General features: G+C 37.8%; 1 protein-coding gene across 10 annotated transcripts in view; it reads left to right on the top strand.

Annotated features, from left to right (window-relative positions):
- LOC115343670 (ABI family member 3 binding protein) overlaps nucleotides 1-27,041 on the top strand; it is a 170,152-nt gene that overhangs the window by 125,499 nt on the left and 17,612 nt on the right. For all 10 annotated transcript variants that reach the window (XM_030019930.1, XM_030019928.1, XM_030019922.1 and 7 more), the window contains 8 exons: nucleotides 917-982; nucleotides 1,266-1,340; nucleotides 6,810-6,905; nucleotides 11,982-12,092; nucleotides 14,855-14,938; nucleotides 16,307-16,375; nucleotides 18,216-18,428; nucleotides 22,753-22,864. In XM_030019930.1, the coding sequence (XP_029875790.1) occupies nucleotides 917-982; nucleotides 1,266-1,340; nucleotides 6,810-6,905; nucleotides 11,982-12,092; nucleotides 14,855-14,938; nucleotides 16,307-16,375; nucleotides 18,216-18,428; nucleotides 22,753-22,864 (826 nt within the window). The remainder of the gene's footprint in view (nucleotides 1-916; nucleotides 983-1,265; nucleotides 1,341-6,809; nucleotides 6,906-11,981; nucleotides 12,093-14,854; nucleotides 14,939-16,306; nucleotides 16,376-18,215; nucleotides 18,429-22,752; nucleotides 22,865-27,041) is intronic.

The following is a 27,041-nucleotide window of genomic DNA, read 5'->3' as shown; positions in this document are numbered from 1 at the left end:
CTTTCAAACAGTATTACTGCTGTGTATTGGATCGTCAGATATATAGTGTTGCAAACATAAATGTCACTGACCTACATGTTTTTCCTTATAAAATACTAAATCTAAATCTGTAAAACTTTTCCCAAATGTAAATGTCAAAAATTAGTAGTATGTTCTTTCCTGCATAAGTATTTTCTCTGACACTTCAGAGAGGCTGGATTAAATGTTGAAGATAGAATGGTTATTAGATTCAAATATCAAATAGCTAGCTCTATTTATTTAAAAATTTGAGTTACGGAAGTTGATAATTTGGCACAAGATGACAGTGACTACTGCTTATACTTTCAGTGTGATTCACACAGATTCTGTAACAACTAAAATATCAAAATTATTTGGCAAGTGAAAGGTAACAATAAGAAAAGCTTGAAGGCTTCTGATTCTAACCTTGATGATGACACTATGCTTCAGCAGCCCTACACAGTGTCTGCATTCAATACTTCCAGTTGTTTTCTCGGCAATATTTTAATGTTTCATGTTTTTATCTGAATATTTGATGGGGGGGGGTTCAGTTTAGTGTTTTATTTTGAGGTTTTTTGTTTGTTTGTTTTTTACAGAACCTAATTAAATGTCTTAAGGCCATGGATATCTTGCAGAGCTAACTCTGTATCCATATACAGTTGGGTAACTGGCTGTAAATATTTTATATCTTTTCCTAAACCTAAACATGAATGTAACTGGTCAGACTGCATGATGGAGTCATCTGACCACTAAAGAAACTAGCATTTTCAGCGTGCATTTTGGATTGGAACTCATAGAATTCTCATATGTCCATTTTGCTGTATCGCATTGATGCATGGACCTTTTTTCTGGCAAATTACACCGCACTATCGGTGTTCCTTTTACACATAACGTTTAAACTGAACCTTATTTCTTTTAGCACCTCATAAAACACGTCTCACTTCTGCAAGACCAAAGCCATCTGATAAATCACAGGCCAGACCTGGTAATAATTGTTTATTCAATTTGGGATGGGGAGGAGATGAATTAATTAATTTCACCTATTCTCAGTGGAATTTTAAGTGGGAAAAAAATAGGGTATTTTTCTTTCAATTAATCAGTTTAGAAGTAAACCCTTTCCAAATCAGAAAAAAAGAAACCAAAATTGTGTGTATCATCACAACATTACTTTTTCTTCTCTAATGTGGAATTGTTAGCATCACATAAAAGCCTGTTAGGTTTTCTTCTCATAGAGCTTTTTTCTTTTTTCTTTTTAACCTCTCTCACAGCTCTTAGTAAAACCACACTAGCACCAGCTAGAACAAAAGCACCTGGACTGCCAAAGTGGATTGTGCCAACAACAGGTAAAGCTGCAGGTTTGGGGGTTTTTTTAACTTATCAGTAAAAGACAGGAATGTGACTTCCTCAAATCACCTTGAGCCCTGCAAAATATTTCATTGCGTTTGATTACAGAAGTTAATTCCTCAGAGTACTGTATGTAACTGATGCTACTGGTCATGCTATATTAATTCCTGAGTGTCATTATGAAATGATACTGACACTCAGTGTAAACTTACAGATAGATTATTACGTGGCTGCTGTTTACTGATGTTTTCTAGATGATAGGTCCAGAATAATTACTGGAAAACACTTTGTTGAAAAGCATTACCCAATTGTTTAAATCCAAGTCAGAAGGCTTGGTAAGAAAGCCTTAAAGCCAGGTATCTTGCTAGCTACTAGCTATGCACATTGTGTGTTCACGTCAGATCTACTCATATTCAGATTATGCAGTATTTGGACTATGCAGTATTCACGCTTGAATACTTCAGCACCAAGAAATGATAGAGGAGGATGTGAACTGTCACTTCATTTACACATCCTTACAAACACAGATAACATAGATCCATAACCACAAAGATCTATTCAAAATACCATTTGGCAGGGGGAAAAATCATTTATACTTTTTCAATTGTACTTGATTTTTCCATCTAATCAAAATAATATTGTCAGTGCTAATTCATAATGAATCCATATTTTTTTTATTTAATAAGGCATTAATTTATTATGTCAGTACAAATACTATTGGTTTCTTTGATACAGACATCGGTTACTTAAATACAAAATTTGGGGACTCTTCATCAATGATGCAAGTTTAAAATAATAAATAATAAAAATAAGTAAGTAGATAAATAATACTCATATTCCAAGCAAACTTTTGGCTGTTCACCCGCTACTAACAGTGCTACTGTCCGATACTATTGCTCCGTGCTAGCTAGGTTAGGATAACCTGCATAATATACCATCTACTCTACACATTCCTTTTTTTGTCTGTGTAATGTTTCTCTGTACTAGTATTTCCAAAGTATCTTTGGCAATTTAATACCTGTTGTTGACCTTAGTATGATTTGAGCTGCTCATTCCTGTACATAATTTCGAGAAGCCCACCATGTTTTTTTAGAAATGGCAAACCCTCAGAAGAGATGGTTGTATATTTAAATTGAATTAAAAATAGCCTGTTTAGAACATGATGTGCTCTTCTGTGTTACATACAGAGTGGATGCCTTCATTGGAGGTGTGTGCTCTTTGACCTTTCATAGTCTTTCTGGTAAATGAAATGAGCCCATCAAATTCCAAGACATCAGAGACAGTTACAGTGTTAAATGACCAATGGCAGTAGTTGCAGGTCAGAAAGTTTTATTCTTTGCTTGTGTTGGCAGTCTGCTTATAAGTGAGCTTTTTAATGTCTCATTACCAAAACAGGCAGAATGCACACAGGTCTCCAGCAGTAGGTGGCTTCTGAAATCACATTATGAAATTATGCACAAATACACAATTATGTTAGACAGTATATTAAGCTTTTTCCTTCTCCCATATAGTAGTAGCCTTGGCAGAGGTATTTGTAGATGAAAAAGAAGGAAAAAACAGAATGCATGCTAAGTAAATCAGCAGTATAAACATAACAGTAGACATGTTAATTGTTAAATGTAGTTTATTGTGCTTAATGCTGTACTAGGTGACTGCTAAAGTATTGTTTTAAGCAGTCTTATTTTAAATGCTGCTGTTGGAGTGCCCACTAGCCATTATTTCCATGTCTTTAGAGCAGTGCCAGTTGCCAGGAAGAACTAGAGATTCGTTATGGTAGATGATGTCAAAAATCGTCACAAGACTATTAACCTGCTCTGCAGGCTATGTGTACTCACAGGCAAATAAGTACCTTCTTTTAGAATTCTTCTGGAAAATGCTACTTCTACTAATATTTTCAATTGCTCAGTAACATAAGGCTTTTTTCTCTAAGTTAAAGAAACATCCTGAAGATGTCTGTTACCTAGATTTTATGTCTTGCAAGTGAGCCCTTTGAGTTAAACCTGGCATCCAAAGTACTATGGAAGATCTGGCGTTTATTATCTACTGTGCATTTCTTTGTGCCTCCAACCCTGCTGACATGGCAACTACTTGATATCTTTCTGTGAGGCTGTGCCTTTTTTCTTAGAAGCGTAGAGAAATCACCGATGACTTTTGTACGTTCATGACATGTTGAGAGAGGACTGCAGCTTTTCGCAACTTTTCAGACCGTACTTTCCTCAATGATGAATAAGTGAAATCCCAGGTCTTGTGTAAAGCAGGTACATCAGGGTATTGTGGCAAATGCAGTGTCTTGAGCCTGCAAGGCTGTATGTGCTCACAAAAATAATTTCGTGCAGCAAAAGAGTTCAGGTAATCAATTAAAGAAATCTTCCATAACTCTCCCAAGCAATGTGCAATTACATATTGCAAACAGAATTCCTAATTCTGCAGAAGAGACTTAGAAAAGAGAATTCTGATAACCTGGAACCATAAATCTTACCAGCTGAGCAAAGACAAAAACGTTTCCTTTTCAGTAGGTGATATCTTAGAGAAATGATAACATTTTAAGATACCCGGATGACTTTTGGGGTGGAGAAGTTTATTTCTTCCATTATGAAAATGATACATTATTTTGTGTGGTTAGCTTATCAGAATCCTTAACTTTGGATCTAAGCTGATCAGAATGCTTAATTGGACTGTAAGGAACAATATGTTTTCAGGCTTACCTTCAGACATTACATCATTTTTTCTTTCTCTGAAGAAGAGGACATTTACTGAAGAGCCATGGGTACTCTGTTGTTTGAAGACCAGTTTGGATCTTTTAATTCCTTGCTGGGCTGGCACTGCTGTTGAATGTACTCAGTTCTTCTTTCTGATTGTGCTCATTAGCATCAGTGCAAAGATGTTTCACCCCATGCATAGTGTGCTTGGCAGCTGCAGGGCCCAGATGGTAAGCAGTGGAATTTGTTTTTTCTAGTGGCAGCACATGGGATTGTGGCTGGTTTCCTGGCAGGCTTTTCAGTCTCCTGGCTAGCTGTAGTGCCAGGTGGTAAACTTGACTGTGGGAAAGAGGCAGGATTGCCGCCTCATGACTAACATTCATTTTTGTTTTCTACCATGTTTTAGCCATTTTCTCTAGAATTTCATTTTATTGAGATGGCTCTTCTATGAGTATTTGTCTTAGTGTATGTAACATTTCTTACTCTTTTTTTTCTTTTATTTAATCCTAACCATTTAAAAACTGCTCCTGATCTAATAATCTTCCAGACAGCCTTCGGCAAATAAACTTTGAGCAACATTTCCATTTCCCTTGTGAAAGAGAGAGATAGTTGGTTTTCATTATAATGGCCATTAACTTTGTGTTCTATTTTCTTTTTATTTTTGAAACTGTGGGTTTATAGCCAAGTTCTAGAGGAACTCAAGTATTAGGGTATTTCACTTTGTTTTATCAAGGGCACTTTTTCCAGTTCTTCCCTTAAAATGATCCACCCTTCTAATGGTATTCCTGCTATTAAAGATGCAGTGGTTAGTTTTAAGGTGTTCCAGACCCCATGAATATTTCCAGGAAAAAAGAAGACACAAACACACATGCAAGTAATACATCTATTCTCAGTTCTGTTAAAAGTTTGGATGAATGTGGTAAGTCAAAATGTTGTAATAAGCAAGTTACATTAACTAGCATAAGGCAAATCCTATGATAAATACAGCAAGCTGTATGATAGTGCAGGTACCTTGTGTGAAAACACAAACAAACTTCTATGTAACTTTAAAGTGCATTGAAAAATTAAAAAAGGAGATTTTGTCAACAGGGAAGTGTTATGGTTTGATCAGCTTTCTCCCTGAAACCTTGATCTACTTTTCATTAGTACTTTACTAATGGCAGAACAGCAGTGCAAGTTTCTAGAAGAAAAAAAAAAAAAATTACTTCTTCTGTCCAGGATGTATACAATATTTTGTTCATGCCTAGCTGATATAACTCAGAAAAGATTGTGATTCTAAATTAGATTGTAAGGAGCAGGATAGAGGTAGGCTTTTCTGTAGACACTGTAAGATGCAAAACTAAATTAGACTTGTAATGGATACTTGGGTGATTTAGTGTGATTTAGTCAATGTGCTACTACATTTTGTTGATGTGTTTATTGTGAGATGAAGCGAAGAAACTAAGTATACTCTTGACTATGACTTGTGGTGTACAAGATTATTTTTCTTTTTAAAGCTGGTGCTGGTCTTCTCATGCCTCTTCTTCCTTGAACACCATTCATGTGAAACTTTGATTAGCTCTCTAGTGCTTTGTATATCTGAAGATGTAATTAACACCTTAGTTTCCTGAAGACAAATTGCAGTTATATAAAACTACATGATGTGTTTAGAAATTTTAGTCATAGGGACCAGGTGACCTGCATCCTGTTCCCAGCTTACTACAAGTCTCATTACTTTAATCTTAAGTAAATCATTTAACGCGTCCGTACTATGGACTGTGGATTCCTAAGGTATGCCTAGCAAGAATGACCGAATAGTAAAATAATTGAAAAATTATCTGCTTCATGCTGTTAAAATATTAGTTTCATCTCAAAACAAACTGAGCACCAGACTATAAACCTATGAAATCTTTAGGTCATCATAGAAATTTAGATCATGTTGGAATACAATTAGAATTCAATAATTGATTTAATTTTGAGATTTTTTTTTTTTTTTTTAATACATTAACTTTCAGGGATTTTTTCTTATGTCATGAGAAAGAGTGGTTTGTTTTGGTTTTTTTTCCCCACAAACATGATGAAATTGCAATGCATCTCCTCCCTTTACCATATATAGAGGTTTTATAAAGTAAATATAAAAAGCATCTTAATTTAACAGTCTGGGTATCCTATAAATATCAGCATGTGAAACAGTTGTTGTGTACCAGGAGTAGTTGTGTTGATCTTTTTAATACCATTTACTTCAGGTTTTTAAAAATGTGTTTATATAACTTTTAAGTAGGACTTTATTTTATATACAAACTGAATTTTATGTACACTTTGCCTCCAGTACTCCAAATATGGTATATGTTTGGTTCAGACTTGTTCTAGCTATTCAACATGGAGGTAACCCAAGATCTTATTTTGGGGAGAAGGATAACTTTGCCCTTTGCAAGAATCCATGGACATTTTATTCTGTATCCTGAAAAACTGAAATGTTCTCTGTACTCATCTTTCCACATACAATCTTGGTTTAACTCACTGTTATCTCTTAATCTTTTTAATTCTCTCTTTCCAAATATACTTTTTTCAAGGAATGTTTAAAATTAAATTGCAGGCTCTAGAACCACTTTCTACTTACTTGAATAGGAAGATAACAGATACCACTAAGTTATTGGTAAAAGCATGGGTGGGCCATATATGCCAGTTTTGCACTTAATGTTAGCTAGAGTTTGAACATATGCAATATACAAATATTACATGACTTGGTACTGCACTGTAGATACTGATTTAATTTCTTTTGTTTCACAGGTGACGTATATACACCTGAGGATATTTCCAGACAAAGTGGCATGGATGTGGAAAAACCTTTGGAATATAGTGATACCTGGGAAAAGCCAATTTCTGGTAAGGTTAATAAAATAAGACAATATAGCAAATTTTAATGTTATGAAAAATAAAACCACTGCCTTTCCTACATAAAAAGCACCTCCACTAAGAAGAGAAAATAATTCTTAGTCATCCTCATGAATATACCTTCTCTTGACTTCAGAATGCTACAAAAAAGAGATAAAAATAAGAATATTTCGTGGTCACTACTTAGTCACTAACGTATAGAATAGAATCACAGAATGGTTTGGGCTGGAGGGGACCTTAAAGATCATCTAGTTCCAACTGTGCTGCCATGGGCAGGGACACCTTCCACTAGACCAGGCTGCTCAAAGCCCCATCCAACCTGGCCTTGAACACTTCCAGGGAGGGGGCATCCACAGCTTCTCTGGGCAACCTGTTCCAGTGCCTCACTACCCTCACAGTAAAGAATTTCTTCCTTATATCTAATCTAAGTCTACCCTCTTTTAGTTTAAAGCCATTTCCGCTTGTCTTATTACTATGTGCCCTTGTAAAAAGTCCTTCTCCAGCTTTCTTGTAGGCCCCCCACATATATATATGCCATATATTAAAAATTACCACCACCGGTGTTGTATCCTTATGATCAAACAGGCACAATACTGTAAGTACTGATTTTTTTTCATACTGATAGTTTCTACATAGCAAGGGAGAATAAGGTGAATGCATAGCCAAATTGTCCTCCCATTTATGAGAAAGGTTTGTTGAATATTAGGATCACTGGGAAAATTAGAATGTTAGCCTTGAAGCAAAATAACAATGTGGACTAAATAAGGTTACAGGTTATTTTTTACATGTCCTATAGCAGGCTTGTCAGTTTCACTTTTCTTCAAAGTCTTACAATCATATTTTCAAAACAATCAAAATATTTTTACTGAAAAACAGCTTCCCCAAATAGGCCTGCAAAAATAGACTTTTTGTATTTCACTTTCTTCTAGTCAGCTTCTTAGAAATTTTCTGCTTCAACTGAAAAGTTGTAGCATAGAGTATGTTTGTATGCCACGTGTACACACATAAACATACATCCAAACGTGTAAACACCCTTACATGTGGAGAATTTCTTTGTTTCATAAGCATAACCAAGAATAGAACTTGTTTTAGCTGTGCTTTTTTACTGTCATAAAAACTGACTGAGAATAAAAACTTTTTGGTTTTACCCTTGCATTTACTACACAGATACAAAGTTATGCCTCTAACTAATTTATAAACTGCTGTTTCCTCCTAATCCCTGCTGAATTTCCTTTGCACCTAATTTAACTGCACAAAGGCAAGAGCCTATCTTGACAGCTGAGTTCTGATGCTTTATCTTTTTAAAGTTTATTCAGTCTGAAGCTGGTACTTTGCAGATTAAGTCCAGTGTGATATACTATTAGTATTAGCCAGATGCAGACTGTAAACTGAAAACAAGGATGGCGCTCTGCATTTTTTGTTACTGAATGTCAGGCAGTGGTGTGTACTTAAGTAAATCCAGCTTGTGATTTGCAGACTGGAAGTTTTTTTATGCACATAGATTTGAAGGAACATCTACATCTGCTTTTATTCATCTTATGACATTAGATGTTTAAAGTTAAGCTTTTAGAGCTTTGAAGTAAGCCAATACCTTGAACTGTAGTCATAAAAGACAGTTGGGTATGGTTTTGAAATTGGCTACTACTGTTTTGTAGTTTTCTTATATACTTCTGTGATCTCAGCTCTCTTCATGAGGCCTTAATATGTATATCAAAATTCAGAATTATAGAATCTTAGAATCATAGAATGGTTTGGGTTGGAAGGAACCTTTAAAGATCAAATAGTTCCACCCCCCCTGCCGTGGGCAGGGACAGCTTCCACTAGATCAGGTTGCTCAAAGCCCCATCCAACCTGACCTTGAATGTTTCCAGGGATGGGGCATCCACAGCTTCTCTGGGCAACCTGTTCCAGTGCCTCACCACCCTCACAGTGAAGAATTTCTTCCTTATACCTAATCTAAATGTACCCTCTTTTAGTTTAAAACTATTCCCCCTTGTCCTGCGGGCCATGGTAAAAGTCTCTCCATTTCTCTTATAAGCCCCCTTTAAGTACTGAATGTTGCAATAAGGTCTCCCTGGAGCCTTCTCTTCTCCAGGCTAAACAACCCTAAGTCTCTCAGACTTTCTTCATAGGAGAGATGTTCCCGCCCTCTGATCATTTTTGTGCCCCTCCTTTGGGTCCTCTCTAACAAGTCTTTCTTATACTGGAGACCCCAGAACTGGATGCAGTGTTCCAGGTGAGGTCTCATGAGAGCAGCAGAGTAGAGGAGAATTGCCTTCCTCGACCTGCTGGCCACACTTCTTTTGATACAGTGCAGGATGTGGTTGGCTTTCTGGGCTGCAAGCGCACATTGCTGGCTTATATCTAATTTTTCATATACCAATATCCCCAAGTCCTTCTCTGTAGGGTTGGTCTGAATCTGTCTGTCATCTAGCCTGTACTGAGGCTGGTGATTGCACCGACCCCCGTGCAGGACCTTGCACTTGGCCTTGCTGAACTTCATGAGGTTTGCACTGGCCCATTTCTCCAGCCTGTCAGGGTCCCTCTTGATGGCATCCCTTCCCTCAAGCTTATCAACTGCATCACTCAGCTTGGTGTCATCCGCAGACTTGCTGAGGGTGCGCTCAATCCCACTGTCTATATCATCAGTAAAGATATTGAACACTACTGGTCCCAATACAGACTCCTGAGGGACACCACTTCTTACTGATCTACATTTGGACATAGAGCCATTGACAGCAAGTCCTATATCCTTTTCCATTGATTAGTCCATCCATCAAACCCATATCTCTCCACTTTAGCGACAAGGATGTTGTATGGGACTGTGTCAAAAGCCTGGCAGAAGTCAAGATAGATGACATCAGTTGCTCTTCCCTTATCCACCAACACAGTCACTCCATTGCAGAAGGCCACCAGATTAGCTAGGCACAATTTGCACTTGTGAAGCCATGTTGGCTGTCCCTAATCACCTCCCTGTCATCCATATGCCTTGACATAGCTTCCAGGAGGATCTGTTCCATGATCTTAGCAGGCAAAGAGGTGAGGCTGATTAATGAGATATTGCTATAAGTTAGCCAGTATTTGACTTTGCTTTTAAATACATTTACTTTTTCTGAAAACTTAAGTGTGTGTTAACTGAAAAATTTACATTTACGCTACTTAAGAGAAATGAAAAATATAGGTTACAACACACAATAATTAAGCTTCATGTGTTAAGAGTCTGTCCTAAGAGGCTGCATGCCCTCCTTTTTCATGAAGAGTGACACAGTCGAGGAAATACATTCCCAGTCCACAAAGAACCCCTGAGATTAAATAAATCCTAGTAGTTCACCATGCCACTGTCCTTGCAAGAACCAACGCTGTCACAAAATCCCTGAATTCTGTTGTGTGTCCTAATTCACAAGCTCAGTCTATACACATTCTTAATTAGATTTGGTAGCATCATAGACCATCACCCAAATCATTGTGGAAGTAGTAGAAGGGAAAAGTAGGGATTCTTGGTTTTCCAGAGTGTAGTACAGTAGATTCAACTGTGACACAGTCCACTGCATGTGATGTTTTGGCTCGCATGTAACTATGGCGGTTGTGTTGTTCAGAAGATACGATAGAAACCACTGACAAGTCAATACTTGCACGCTTTTACCCCATAAATATCTCAGACAATCCCATTCCCTAAATATGGACAGGGGGAAAACTAATCATGGATACTACCATGTAGTAGTATCTAGAGTATGATGACTTATATATACAAAAATTTTTTATCCTTTTTTAGGTCTTTAGGCACATTTTTTTCATTTCCATCTGGGGATTAAGAATGAATATGAAACCTACAAATGCTATTTCCAAAAACATTACATCTTCCTAAATTAGATAGAGTATTATTTCCTATCTTGATCTGAGGGATTTTAAAAAAATGTGCTTTGTAAGTTACTGCAGAAGTCCAAAAGGAAAAGGGAACAGAGAAAGATGGAGGTGTTCCTGTTTGTGTATTGTAATTATTTCTAAAAAGGCTCTCGCAAATGAGTCTTTGGATCTGCTCCCTTCTCGCCCACAGTCACTCTATTTATAGGGTAAACTAAGGTCTGATATGTAGGGCCTGAGGTACTCTGTGTAGCCAGTAACTCAGTATCAGGCAACTTGCGTATTTGTTGACGTTGGCAGCATTATAACAATTATATTACTCTTGAGGATTTTCCCGTTAGGTACAAAAAGTCTTTTGTTACATAAATGTGCTGCACATATCTGCTGGTTTTTTTCTTAAGGAAAGAAGTGCAAAGGTGAATAGTGGAAGAAAAATCTTTGCCTTTCCTTTGCATAATGAAATCCTCTATAATTGCCTGGAAAATACAGTAAAATGCTTTGTAAGTATAAATTAAGAGGCTTAGGTTCTCCTTTCAGACCTCACTGTCAAAGGACCTTACCAGATAAATTTAATAGATAATGGCTGGAACTGCACATTGAAACAACCTAGTAGGGTGCTTCACAATAACTGTTTCTAACACAATAACTGTCTTCAAGCCATGTCAGTGCATGTAGTGACAGTGACTTTTTTCATTTTTCACTTTTGAACAGCATAGGATAAAGTGTCCCTAATGATAATTTCCCTTTTGCTCCATCTTTTGCTTCAAGCTGAGGGTGATCAGTTTTATCAGTTAGAAAGTAAAAAAGATCAGAAATTTTGTGAGTAGGATACTGAAGATGTTTCCAAGTACACTGATGTGGTGTTTATTGTGGGAAGAAGTATCCTGTTGGCTGCCAAAAAATTACCGTTGACAGCAATGAGTAACTACACAGAAAATGAATAGCTGAAAACACTTGTACAAAATCCCGAAGGAGCTACATTTTTTCAGTGTAAGCTTGGTTTAAAACTCCATGGCATACACTTCCCAAAGAATTTAAGGCTGAAAATACAACTCCTTTCAGATCCTAACCTCACCTCTCCGCTTCTGATACTAAATCAGACATGAAACATTGTTTGAGAAGTCAGAATATAACTTGTAATCGGTTTCTGATTTTATGGAATTTGAGGTTAAATAATTAATAACACTGTCTTGTAATGTCATTCAGTAACTGCATCGCCTGGCCCTCAGCATCCTCCTATACCTCCTGTCAAGCCTACACAAATGCGAAGAAAACCTCTGCCTCCAAACACCGTGACTGGTAAACCAGGAAGTCCAGGTATCTCAGCCTTTTCAGCATAAATATTTTATTATGTGTGAGATAATACTGAACTGACTAGCAGCGTATAGGAGAATTTTAGAGTATAGATTCTTTTTCTTTAATCTGTGATATCTATAGAAACTAGTCTTCGGGAACATACAGGCTTTGTGTCTTTTGTCTTCATACATAAACTCTGATTTCCTTTTGTTTTCCTAACCTAGTTATGTCAAAATCATCCCTAGTAAGGGAGCTGAAAGCAAAATAGCATAATGCAAATCATCCTCTAAGAAGATCAACCTTAAGAACATTTCATATCTACTAATAGTATTTGCAGTTACTTAATGTGCATGTCAGATGGGAGATACTGAATATTACGCTTCAATGCATACTCCCAACTGGTTAGTTCTAGAGAAATTCTGTCCTGTATATATGGCACATCCATTAACCACTACAAATAATGAAGTAATAGGCACCCAGAAAACTAACTGCACTGGGAGGTAGAGCGAGCTATTTCACGTGCAAAGAGTTTAGCTTCATTCCTGTGCTACAGTATTTCTGCTTCTCAGTATCAGTATAAGAGTACACAGAAGCTTTGACATATCCCATTTTATTTTAATTTTATCCTGAAGCTGATATTCAGTATCCTTATGTATGTTTCGTCTGTGGATTCTATATGAGAATCCTTAGGCTAACATTATTCCTGGTAGTCAGAATCTATAATCTGATTATGCTTAGCATCTTGAGAAATGCTTCCCTCTTCATACTACTCTCTGTAGTTCACTGGTAATAAAAAAGTCTTGGCTTTGCTGTATTTCCTGTTGTCTTTTTTTGGTTTGTTGCATTTGGGGCTTTGTGTGCTATTAAGGCACTAAAGACCTAAATAATTCTTTAGTATCTTGTGCAGCAGCTTAGAAGCAAGAATCTCCAAGCTGGATGAAACAAGCTGTATATTTACTCAACAGCAGAGCCAAGATCAAAATGTTGTGTCTGTGCTTGCTGTTGATTGGTGGTGTTTCCTTAGTGATAGCTACAACAGAATGTAAGACATTGTCAGTCTTAAGCTGTAGCATAAAAAAATGTTGACCTGATACATTTTCTTTTGCTTGTAATGGGGGTCTATGCTAATTTTCTCCACTAAGTGTCTAACTAATTTACCAGTGTTCTGAAAGCTCACCCTTTTTCCATACACCAGAGGCCAGGTTATGTGGTAGTCAGTAGTTACCATACCTTCCTAGGCATTCAAGATGGAATAAATTGGTTAGATGATCTGGTTCTTCCTTGTGGGGCGAGTAGCAGATTTTCCTTTTTCTGTGTTTCCTAGTGTTTTATCCAGCTTAGTTTTAAACATCATAATTGAGTTTCTTCTGGTTCCCTGGAGAGACTATTCCACAGTACTAACAGGAAAAATTTGCCTCAATGTTCTTCTTGGATTTTCCGTTTCATAATTCTGTCCTGTTTCTCTTTCTCATTAACACTGTGATTAATTCCTTACTTCCATCTTTCTTACTCATCCAGTGGATGAGTATTATGGGAAGGTTTCTGTGCAGATATTAAAAGCCTTCTGAATGGAAAAAAAGGAAACAAGAGAGTTCCAGAACCTTTGTGAAATTGGACTCTAGTGAGAACCTTAATAAATTTCCACTTTAATAAAGAAATGAATGGAAGGTAGGGATTTTTGGTTTTTTTAACTTGGGTCACTAGAGTTCTGCCTTCAGTCACTCTGTTCTTCTGCGTCATATATGCAGAGAAGGTAACTACATTATGTAGTTCTTGACTTTTGGGGGGTTGAGATTTCACAGTCATGCAGTGGTTATGTGGGAATATCTGCATGTTTTGTGAATGTAGTTCTTGTCTTTTATAGCTATTCTGGAAGCGATCAAGACATCCTTTACCATGGATTATTTGCCTCTTAGAAACCTGTTTTCTTTATTAGGTGATAACAGCTGAGGAGTAAAAGCAATGTCACATAATCTAAAATAATTTTTAAAATAGCTATTTAATTATGGGAGGTAATATTGCCTCTATCAATCAGTTTCTGTCCAGACTTATAGTGCCTACTACAGAATAGACCAGTTCAGAAAGAAAGCTTTTTCCCTTAGGTCAAGTAATGTTATAAATGTTGAAAATGTTGGACTTGGTTGCATTTTTCTTACCTTCATTTGAAGTGCATCTTAATTTCATTTAGTAGAAGCTCCAGTACTATTCTGTGGTTAAACTCTTAATGCAGACCATAGTTAAGGACTCAGTGTTTATCATTATACATGTTCCAGCTCCAGCCTTGCTAATATATATGCTGTATTGAGAGTAGAAATGAAAGGACCTTACCTATATTTGCGGGAAGAATCCAAGTTTCAGTTGCTGACTTCAGCTATTCTGTCTTACAACTCATGAAGAAAGATGCTCTTTTGTTTGAGAAACACAAATGTCAGTGCTGGTCATTTTGCATCCTTTCACCAGTCTGTGTAGGATGGTTCTGTGCATTAAACCAGGTCATATTCTATCTGACTGAAGTCCTCCAAGACAATCTCCAAGTAGCAAAGAATTTTCTTACTGGTTTCAGGAGTAGGTTATATTGGCAATAAGGACAACTTGGAACTTTCCTAAATCCAACTGGAAGCTGTTGTATTAAGTTTTGAGGGAATATCATAGTTTAAATGAAAGTACGTATTTCATGAAGCAGTTGTCACAAATCTGAGTTCTGTTAGAAAATCAGAAAGCTGTTTCACTCTTCTGAATTGTGAATGCCTTGTTGCCACAAGTTCCTACTTCTGTCACTATAGCTAAACCCGCTGGACCAACAACACCTGTGAGGACAGGAACGTCATATAAGACACCAACAGCTTTTGCAACTCCAGAGTATTATGGTAAGCATATTACAGACAGTTCTGTGATATTTTTCTTTTTTTTTTCCCCTTTTTTTTTTATACATAAGGGTTTCCTTTTTTTCTTTTGCTTCCCTTCCCTAAACTATATTGATGCATTGTGTATTTAATATAAGAAGTATTTAGTCCGGGGTGATTCTGATTTCCTTTATGCCACTTTGTGACTTTTCTAACTTGACTGAGTTCATCTGGTTGTCTTCTGATAGACACCTTGGTAAATGAGAACATGACGGCCTTTCCATCTTTCTAGAAATCAATATGTGCTTAGTAGGCTTTCAGTACCATTCAGTGGCTACTTTGAATCTGTGAAGGGAGTAGATAAGGCACTTCTTTCCCTGAGCATTTCTTTTTGCAAGGACATAAATTCAAATTATTATTTGACAGTGACTGATAGTGCTCAACATGGTTGTGATATCCTCCTAGCTATCTGATCAAACTGCCACCATTTAAACAGAAAAAATGTAATAGGCTAAATATAGTGGTTAGTTGGTAATCTGCCCTTTATAAAATTGGGAGTTAACTACAAGTTCAGACCTAAATCTCCTCAAAGTGGCATACAGGTATGGGTTTAGAGGAGGGTGTGCTTAGAATTTTTGAGCCAAAATATGGAGCTCTAGGTATATTGTCATAAATGATGCTGTTTGTAATTTTCCTGGATTTATAGTAACACTGAAATTCTTGTCTCCTTATAATGATCATGAATTCACTGTGACCCTTAGTGCTCAGTAAAGCAAGCTGGATGCTAGATTCATTAAAAAAATGCTTGTTGTGAATATATTGTGTTTTGTCCGTTGAGGTCCGTTGTACTGTTTGCATCTAAGAGAAGATTCTGTTCAGTATAGTGGCGATTTAACACAACTCTGGTGTCATGAATCCTGACTGCTTTAGCACATTTCTGTTCACCAGTGTATTTGCCTTCAATTTCCGTGGAAATTGTACACTCTGGAGACAGAATTTATGGTTTCCTTGTCACTATTTTTAGAGTTCATGTGCAAACATAATAGTGTTATATATTCTGTGAACATGAAACAAGCTCCCAAGTGCAAAAAGATCCTTTTTAAAAGGTCTAAAGAGCATTTTGCATATATTGTATGAACTGAATCCAGCAGCAGTCATGAAGTGTGTCATTTTGATTATGGCTGTCTTTATACTAGCAGGTAAGTATGAGGTTTACTTCACATCACAGCCAAAATGGAGTCCTTAAAAGGAAAAGACAGATCTGGTGGCAAAGGTCGACCATGGAAGAGCTTTACCATGATTTAAAATACCAAATGAACTGTGACATGCTGCAGTTCTAACACTGAAACTTCGTATTTATTGCAAATTAAATTATAACTGTGTTTCCCACAGTTGATGCAACTGTCTTCAGCTCAAGTCCTACATCAGAAACTGATTCTTCAGGCAAACCAAGGTACCAAGGTAGGATTTTAATAGCTGTGGTATTTTCATTTGGGGGAATATATGAAGACTGACATATCTATCTTGCATCAAAATTATCTTTTTTGGTTATTCGAAGGCCAAAACTACATTTGATTCTTATTCGGTTTAGTGTCAGATGAAAGGGCTGTAGTGCAGACCATCAGAATATTCTTGACTAAATTTTACTTCTACTTTCTTCCCTGCTACCACCTCCTAGTTTACAGTCTTGCCAGCAAACATGTTGTGGCTCTTCCTGTATTCCAGCAGTAGTACAACTGCACGCTGTTCACATTCCAACACACCAAATGAAAATCTTCCTGTGGGCTTGCAAGCGTACCTGGAGAGGTATTGCCCCAGTACCAGAGCACCCATCATGTATGCCTCACCTCTCATTCCAGGCTCCGCACATTCAGATAGTCTAGTAATAAGGTAGCATATACTAGACTAGATGATAAAGTAGTCAAGTTATTGCTGTTGCAGTAATCTAGAGAGTTTAGCAAGGTGAGATGACAGGAAGAAGTGCTTTTGTACTGAAAGATTTTTCAGGTTTTTTTATTGGTCTGGTAAGAGACACCACATTTCTGAAGACACCGTCTTTCTTGCAAGATCTTTTTTACATCTGTCGTGGTTTAACCCCAGCCAGCAACTAAGCACCACGCAGCCGCTCACTCACTTCCCCCCCACCCAGTGGGATGGGGGAGAAAATCGGGAAAAAGAAGCAAAACCCACGGGTTGAGATAAGAACAGTTTAATAGAACAGAAAAGAAGAAACGGATAATGATAATGATAACACTAATAAAATGACAACAGCAATAATGAAAGGATTGGAATGTACAAATGATGCGCAGTGCAATTGCTCACCACCCGCCGACCGGCACCCAGCTAGTCCCTGAGCAGCGATTCCCCGCCCCCACTTCCCAGTTCCTATACTAGATGGGACGTCATATGGTATGGAATACCCTGTTGGTCAATTTGGGTCAGGTGCCTTGGCTGTGTCCTGTGCCAACTTCTTGTGCCCCTCCATCTTTCTCACTGGCTGGGCATGAGAAGCTGAAAAATCCTTGACATTAGTCTAAACACTACTAGCAGCAACTGAAAACATCAGTGTGTTATCAACATTCTTCTCATACTGAACTCAAAACACAGCACCGTACCAGCTACTAGGAAGACAGTTAACTCTATCCCAGCTGAAACTAGGACAACATCCAACAGAAGTTTTAATTTCAGAACTAATGTGTTTGTCGTAAGTAATCTTCCGTATTTTGATGCAGAGTACAAGACGTTTGCCTCAGAAGGTTCGTTTCAAGGTTTGGTCCTGTACCACTGAAAATGGTTAAGATTTTGACAGTCCCTTTAGAAACTGCAAGTTTAATGATGCAATGACTCTGGACTAAACTTCTTACTTTTTCTGGTGAAACAACGTGGTGATGGGCATTACATCTTTCTATTAGCATAGCACTCAAAAGCTGCATATGGAATTGTAGTGTCACTTTATTATAGAAGGACTAAAGTTAATTGTCCTATTTTATGACAGAAGTTAATTCTTTCAAACAGTACGTATCACCCACTAATACCTTCAGAGTGATATTTCATCAGTGGTGCCAATGGAAGGGGGTGAAGGCAATGCAGATTCCAGGTCTAACAACAATAAAAAAAAACAACAAGCAGCTTAATATTGAATATATGGGTTTTATACTTAAATATTTATGTTTGACTTTTGACCCATTGTGCAGATTTTTACTTGGTGCCCTGAAATGGAAGTTGTGCACTAGGTGAAATGGCATTGACGTTTTGTAGAAACACTCTGTATTGAATAACAGCTTTTTTCTATTACTCTTAGCCCCCCATGTCAAGTACATGAAGAAAGATGATGATGTGCCTTGCTCTATCACAAGCTCTCTTGAACATTTTCCTCAAGAAGAAGCTGGCAGCAAGGAAGAACCTACTCGTCCTCCACAAAATCCTCCAACCAACCTCACAGTGGTGACTGTTGAGGGCTGTCCAACTTTCGTCATATTGGACTGGGAAAAACCAGACAATGACACTGTTACTGGTTGGTTTGATTTCTTTCCTCCATTGTATCAGAATACAGTATTTCCAGCTTATTTTTACTTTCACAGTGGTTTTATGCCATTTAAAAAATACTTTAATCCCAAAGGAGTCTTACACCCCAGTGCTTTTATTTTGTGCTACTGTCAACTCCAGTGTGGATAAGAAAATGCTACTAGATTAGAACAAGATTTTCACAACTATATCATTGTTGTCAGTGATGACACAAAAAGTTACTTAGGAAGTATGACTCTGTATCTTCTCTTGATTTCTGGCATCTCTGTGTACAGGATCTGGTAAGATCTAGTGAAGAAGTTCCAGCAATGTGACAGTAGTCTTTATTATATAGATGTGTACCCATAATGTAGACATCTTTCTCAACTTGATGTTGTTGATCAGTGGGCCAGACACAATGAAACCTTACATCCATCTAGTAAGTCAGTAGAACTCTGCCAGCATAATACTTGCTGTACCCACAACAGGGTGAACAAGTTCTCTATGTTGAAAGAATCTGTTTGGTTTTTTTCATTTCCAAAGGAAGGTTTTTGTATTGAGAATAAATCCTTGTGAGTCATGCAGGAATCAGTACATAGACAGTTAAGCACGCAAGACGATCGTTCATAATTTTTTATATTGTCTTCTGTATATCGACACAAGCTTACCAAAACTGAACATTAATTCAACTGAAAATTATGTTTTTTCTGTACTGTCAGGAAAATGGCTTTTGTTTTTACCATGGACATAAAACTTTGATTTGCAAAATCACTGGCTCATCACAGCCATGACCAAGCGGGTTCTGTGAGTAGAACAGATAAGACTAGGAACTGTGAGGACTAAGACTTTATCATTAGCCATTCACTTGAGCATGTAAGTAGGATGTTTTCAGATGTTGTTGTATATGCATGTCATGAGAGATTTCAGTGCAGGTGTGTAATTAGGTGACTGTCAGAAGCAAGGCTACTCCCTTCCCCAAGTTAGTCCTTCCTTGATTTTCTAGAAATAATTACTAGGTTTAGCCTCTATTCTTTCTTGCTCTCCCTGCCATTCTGAAAAATAATAAATGCAAAACTGAAGGGACAGTCAAAACAAACATTAACCTGCACTTTTTTCTTCTGGGAAAGAGGAATAAAGTTAGCCCTTCTGCTGGATTAAAAGGGGAATAAAAAGAAACTGTAGGCTAATAAAAAGTACCAACAAGAGAGAAGAATTATTACCTGGCTTGCCTTCCACGGTGTGCTTCATCCTGGAAGAAAAGGAAGTGTGAGCTTATTGCTAACCTTAGAATTAGGCTGAGGATAGGCTCTCTGTGAACACTCCCCATTCCAGGCAGTTCTGCAATGCTTCTTTTTGTTCAGGGAAAAGCCTTTTTGTTGCTGTTGTCATTTGGAGGCCTCCTCCACAGACCAGTCCTTAGCTTGATTAGATCAGATAACGTCATTTAGTCTGCATGTTTTCTTGGAAGTAGACCTGCTGTTTTTCTTGAGTATGTTAATGAACCCACTGCAGCACAGCCATTTGTATTGCAAAAATAGAAAAACATTTCCGCTATAGCTGGTAAAACTGTCGGTGCACATCATCTAATGATGAGAGCAAGGCTTAATTGCCTTCTGATACTATTCCTGTCTTTTTCAGTGTGTGTTGTGAAATATAGAGCAAGCAATACTCACTGTTTCTTCTGAGACTTTAGGTGGAAACCCTTTCTCTGTTCAGTTGTAATCAGCATTTGTAAAAGTTAACTTTCCATAAAGTTTCTTCTCTTCTATAAGACTATTCTGTGATAGCTGAGACACCTGGCATATCCTTCCCCATTCTGGAAAGGAAGATTAAAACCTTCTGCAGAATATGTAGCTAATAGTCATTCATATTGCTTCACTGACACAAACTTTAGTTTTCAATCTAACTTCCTATCTAGATGTAACAGCTTTCCCATAAATACCATCTTCATTCTTTTTAACTTCAGTGGGTAATACAAAATATTTGAACTCTGTGGCTTACAAATACTCTCGTTGAGCTTGTCTCCTTCATCTTAAATTCAAAAAATTACTCAGCTAATGACTCATCCAAGGACACTTTCTGAATTCAAGAGGAGACACTGAATCCTGTTTTTCATTTTGGCACCAGTATGACATTACTTGTTTAGACAGACTTAAATCAAGTTTTTTGTCATCTCTTTTTATTTTTGTAGTTTGTACATGTTTTTTCAATCATCTGATTTAGGCATCACATCTTTTTTTTAATGCACTGTTTCAGATAGAACTGTGGAAACAGAAAATGTAATTTGTTGAGCCATTTTTTTGAAATGGTTACTTTGCTTGACTTTTAGGTATGCACAAGGGGTTTCATTGTATTGGGTATTCCTAAAACCAAAATTGTACTTCAGTAATAGAAAAGTCTGACAAATAATAACCAAAACAGTGATCGAGCTTACCTCCTTGTTTTCATAAGGGCTGCAAATATCAGGAACCAAGACGATTTTGCTGGTGCTCTGCTACTCCTGTTGTGTTGCCACAGAAATGTAGGGCAATTTGTTGTCTTGTGCACTGAGACTTGTGCACTGAGTAACAAGCAGGTACTGGGTGCGCGCGCGTGTGTGTGTGTGTGTGTCTGTGTGTGTGTGTGTGTGTGTGCGCACATGCATGCCCATTCACGTGTGCTGTCTTTTCTTTTCCAACTTGAATGAATTAAAAACTTCAAATCACATACTGACTTGGGGCTGGCAGAAGGCAGAAAGATTGAATTCCTTTAAAGAAGTTACCTACTCATTCTCTCTGTGTGTACCTAAGGCAGTGGATATCCACCCTCTCTCCCATGCTTCCTAATAAACATAATTTCTCTAATGAGGCTTAAATAGGGCAAATAAGGGCTTTGGTGTGTTTTTTTTCTCCATGGTTCACTTAGCCCTTGGTGGCTATATAGCAAAAGGTCTTTGTTTCCAAAAAGGAAATGTACAGAGAGAAAACGCAGATATGTTTCACACAAATACATACTAACTATCAATGCTAATGTCTTCAGTTGTTGCATTGGGGTCCCACTTGAACAAATGATCTAAAGTAAAAGCCCTCTACTTATTTCTCCCCCTGCTCCAAGACACATTCCTGCAGGTCCATGAGTTTGTTTTTAAAAGGCAGTGGTTGGTCTTTTGCTGTTCATGGGTGACACTTGTGGGGGAGGACTTCTGAACATGGAAATTTTGAAATCTTCAGTATCGGCAGTAATTCCTTCATGCTGACTTTCTGACTTACTTTTAAACCTGTTCTAGTTTTATATTGCTCTGTGTGTGTTCTGAATAACTGAGTTTATTACAAGGTAAAGATAAAAAGATTGCTAGCATTTAGTTAAGAACTCAAAAATTAATAGTATCATTAGAAAAAAAACAGGAAAGAAAGTAGTTTTCTAGAGGTTTTGTAGCTGTTGATAGCTGGTCTCTGTCCTCACAGTATAATATACCTGCTTTATTCATTGTGCTGTAGATCTAAATGCTCATTGCAAATGTTCTTTGAAAACCTTCTCCTTTGCTAGCTTACAGTTAGCAAAGCTGCACTTGGTCTTATAGACAGGTTTTAGGAAGGGAAAAGGAAGGGGCTGGGGAGGTTGTGAATTTCTTTGCAAGGAGTGAAAAATTAGCAATATACTCTGTGTTTATTAGAAGAGGTTGTTATGAATTGGAACAGAGGTTGTCTGCTACAGAGACACTACATCTTGGACAGGGGCTATGACTGAAGAGGTATCTTCTTCCCAAACATCTGTTGCTGATTGCCTGTTCAGAGCATGGCTTGAGCTTGATGATACATCCCATGAGATGAAAAGAAAGTAGTGAGACTCTATAAATCATATAAATACAGAAATAAATTTATGCAAAATTATTTCATTCTAAACTGGCAGATTCCCTAAGTGCACAATCCAAGTTAGTTGGGCAGTTTCCTTTGGAAATCTTAAAAATGTAGGTCTTGTTTTAAGTTAATCAAGGTTTAAGCATTTAGAAAATATACTTTCATCTTTGATACTTTTTCATTCAAACTGCAGAATGTTTATACTTATTTGTGTTTGGAATTTTGTCACTAGTGTATCTTTGGGCAGAGGTGAGATGTTGAGTATCCTCTACCCCATAATTGTGAGGAAGGATGAGGGGCTAGGCACTCAGCAATCTGGAATTAGATCCCTCTTTCCTAACCATTTTAGCATACTGACATCCAGACTGGTTCACACAAGATGTCCTTACAGCCTGTTAGACAGTAGGAGTGGAAATCAGATGAGAAGAGAGAGAGCAGTGAAGAAGCTCAAGTAAGAGCTGTTATTTAAGCAAATTTCTCTTTACTGTAATTTTCCAGAGTATGAGGTTGTGTCAACTGAAAATGGAGCAAGTGATGGTGAAAAGGAGAAATCGATTATCACTACAAATCAAACCCATTCTACTGTGGAAAACCTAAAACCTGACACAAGGTAATTAAAAAAAAAAATTTTCTAAGTTAATCCAACTAATTTAGACTGTCAGCTGTCTGCAACTTCAAACGAAAATACATATGTATGTAAGACCAAATTGGTTTTACTCCTGTTCTGATAGGAAAAAGGTATGCTTTGGTTTTGCTTTCATCTAAGTTAACAGATAAGACACATCTGAGGAATCTTCAGGAAATTTCCAAGAGTATTTATGGTCTGGACAAACTGCAGAAGTGACCTCTACTATCAGAAAGATTAACAGCCAGCTGTAAGAAAATGTACTGCTTTTTATCAAATAATGTCTTGAATTTAGCAGATAAAGAAACAAGGTGAACACAAGAAATATTAACCAATATGTGAGATCAAGATTTATAGGTACAGTTCTCTCTGGGGTTTAAGGATGCTTGGCACAACTGGTGTAGGCTGCTTGCTTATTTAGATGGATGTTCATTCAAATACTGGAATGCAAGTTGGGCCACTGTGCAAAGCTTGACCTATTGCATTGCGCCATGGAGAGGAAAGATACACTTGTCCTGTATGTGTGGTTTTCTTTCAGTGTCTCAAAACAGCTGACAAGTTAAAAATGGGTCAGTGAATTCCAGTTGATGGCATACATCTCATGCAACTAGTCCAAATAAGTATTATCATTCTTTCAAAATTAAAAAAAAAATCTCATAAAAAATGGTTCTTCTTTTTTGTGGTAAAATTCAGAGCAGGGAAGACAACCATTTGTCCTTTGTGTTGCTTATTGATTGCATCAGAAAGTTAATGAATGACACGTTTTTTTCCTGTAGGACCATCCATTTGGCTTTGGTAACTGGATTTTTGTGTTTCAGATAAACTGCCCACTTCTCTTACTATCCTTAAATTGGTAACACAGCACAAAATTCTGCATAGAACCCATCTTGAACCTTTATTTTTAGGCAAAGTGTGGTTTAATCTGGCGGGTTAGTTCTTAGCTGATGTACTTGTGACCAGCAGCTCCTAGGAGGAGGAATGAGGAACTATTGCAGCAAGTGGAGGGGAATGGAAGAGAATTGGAAAAGAAAGGCTAGGGGAAATTGTGATACCCAAAAAGAGCTTCTTTGAGAGACTCCAGAACTCCTAAGATGGGCTAGAATTGCTGTGTACTGCATCAAGAATATCTCTGTTATTTCTTAAAGGCATGTGGCTTGTGAAAGGGTGAACTGCAGTGATGTTGTTCTGTCTTGTTAAGAGGCAATACAACTGGAGACCAAGCATCAGTTTCCTCAACCTCTTCCAGTTGAGAAGGCTTAGAAGAGACAGCAAAACAATGTATTTCTGGAGTAGTAACTAAGAAAGGCAGTAGGTGCTGCTAAACTTGTCAGGCTATGCTGTTTGTGTTTTCATTTCAGTTCTGCTTTGAAATAATACAGTTGCATCCTTGAGAAGAACTGTGTGTTATTAATGAGATTCTTTTCCATTACGCACTTGAACGCGTTGTGTCACATATGAGATAGATTTGGTTAAGTGTAGAAGAGACATGGAAGCAAAGTCCTTGATGCCGAGAGCAATGTCCAGATGGCCAAAAGAGAAAAGCATTTTTAGACTGCCCTTTGTTCAGAAAGGGAGCAAGATGGACGCAGGCAGACCCAACCAGAACCATTGGAAAGGTCGTAAGGAAGGCAGGAGCTTTGTAGAAGCAGGCAAGATGGTTTTTAACTTTAATTAGTAACAATTCTGTCAATCCTGAGAGGACTTTGGGCTTTGGTAAGCAAGAGCAGACCAAAGACCACGGAGAAAAGCTGTCTTTTGGAACATGGATTTTGTTACAAGAAGCTAGATTTGAGATCAGTACTGACTGGTGGAGGCTGATTTAAGACATAAAGGGATAACTTTTCCCTGGTGGGGTGGTGGCTATTATCCCCCCCCGCCCCCAACCTCAAAAGAGAAAGACAGTGAAAGTCTTTCTGGATTCAGGAGGCCATTGCCCAAAATTGAAAACCTGTGATATAAATTGCAGTGGTGCATATCCCTCGAGTCTCACAGGATTTAAAGGATGTAAAGTCCTTCTCAGAGTGGCTCTGTTCAATTAAACTCCCATTTCAAAATGTGTATTTCCCAATTTTGAGGACACCTTGAGAGCTTTGGCAGAAGCAGAAGAAATTGTTACTGTTACCATTTGAATACAGGTTTGTTGGCGCACTAAATTCAGGGAAAATAAGAAAGTGATTAAGACAGCTGGCATCATGTAGGCAGTATCAGTGTTGCAAGGAATGGCCTATGTCCATAATAAAAGTCTCCTGTTTGTCAGGAGCTGAATGCTCACTAGATGAAGAAAATGGACCTGTGGACAAAACTGACTGAATATAGGAAGAAGAGAGACAACGAAACACGGCTCAATAAATTAATTAACAGAGTCCCTGAAATGTCTGCAAATTCATCAGGTAATACATTAAGACTGGGAAGCAGACTTTTCCATAACTAGCCTTAAAGAAAAGAGCTGTAGAAGAGGTGGAGCTGGAAAAGAAACTTGGAACAGAAAAAGAAATCCCTCTCTCAAATGATCAACATTTACAAAACTACCAGCAACTCTATGGAAAGAGAGATGCTCAGTAGCAGGAGGAGGATTAACTGGGGAAGAACCTCTTGGCCTTGAAATGCTTTGGGGAAGCTGACAAGCTGAATTTGAGAGTCTATTTTTTCCTGTTTTCCTGAAGCCATCAGTGAGGCTCTGTGAATCCCCTGTGCTGCTCTGAAGGTTCAGAGCATCCAAAGCTGAAGACAATTCAGGACAGAGCTAAACCAGACAGACCTGAACAAAGACTTTCCAAAAGGAATAAAAATGTTTGTGAATGTGGTATCTCAGCCTCCATGGGTAAATTTAAACCGGAAAGGTCCTATAGCAGCAGGACGGTTCAAGCCTGTAATTCTCCAAGTGTATGCTCTTGAGGAGCAGTACATGACAAAGATGGTCTGCAGTCACGTTGCCCAAGGTCTATCATCCTGTTGAGGTAAACCAGGTAGGATATGTTAGTGCCTGGCCCAGAAGCTAAAGAGTTAATCGCCCACATCCAGCAGGAGGGAAGCAAAACAAACAACTCTTCATTATGAAGGGGGCAGAACAAGCAGCAGGGAAAAACTGGGTGCATCTGAGCCTGCCAGATCATGCTGTTTGTTTGCTTTTCTCTTCTACATTCTTTTCAAATAGGTCATACTGCTACACCTCTGGGAAGCTCTGCAGTAAGCCAGACACCCATCTTCCTTTGAGCTGGCCTTTTGACAAGGCAGCTTTTACAGATTAGGAGCTAATGGCCAGACTTTGAATATTTAAGAAATTTGGACAGTGTTAGGGAGGCTGCAATGAGAGGCTCTTACAGTCTCTCATGAAAAATTGCATGTGTGACTACAACTGTCAGTAAATACAAACATAGAAGTTAAATGCGATACAAATTTCTCTGAATCAGAGGATTGTCATGTAGTATTCTGTGCGTCCATTTAGCTGTCTGAAAAGTGACTAGAACCAGAAAAAAATGCACTGGCTGAAAAAGAAAAGGAGTTCTGATGTTGTCAAGTGTTTGGTTTTAACAGACTCATACCATGATAACATGGAAATGAAAATGGACTTTCACAGGCGTACAACAACTTGAGAGGGTTACTTTTGAACAAATAAAGTTGTATATATTATAGCAGTTTATCATATCTCTTGTCTTATGTATGCCAGCTTTATTTGTTCTTGGTGAATTGATTGCAAGACATCAAGACTCTTGAGATGAAAGTAAAATAGTGATTTGAAAATCTGTCTGTGAGGACATGCGCCCTTTAAATAAATGTTGGGCAGAGTCAGCTGCTTTCTAACACAACTGCTTGGGTTGGGGTTTTTTGGGGTGTTTTTTTTTTTTTTTTTTTTGAAAAAGGGTTCTGAAGGCTCCTGTACAGCGTGATTTTGTTGGAGCACTGAGATCGCTATGTTTTCTGCCCAAGAAGAGGCACATTGTATCCATGCCATTCTCTCGCAGTAAGGCATGCCTGACAGTTGACAACATCACATTCATTTAAAGGATTTTTCCTTATAGGACGAGTACATTGGCCTCTTTTTCACCTGGAGAACTGCCAAATACACTGCTTGCAGTATTTCACTATCACATCTTAGAAAGTTTCTGACAGTTTAAGTAACCTGGAAAGTTCAAATGTTGATATCCATTATTTGGTTGGTCAG

Source organism: Aquila chrysaetos, chromosome 7, assembly GCF_900496995.4.
Source record: "Aquila chrysaetos chrysaetos chromosome 7, bAquChr1.4, whole genome shotgun sequence".
NCBI lineage: Eukaryota > Metazoa > Chordata > Aves > Accipitriformes > Accipitridae > Aquila > Aquila chrysaetos.
The sequence above is the reverse complement of the archived record's forward strand: the minus strand, read 5'-3'. Positions and strand labels throughout refer to the sequence as shown.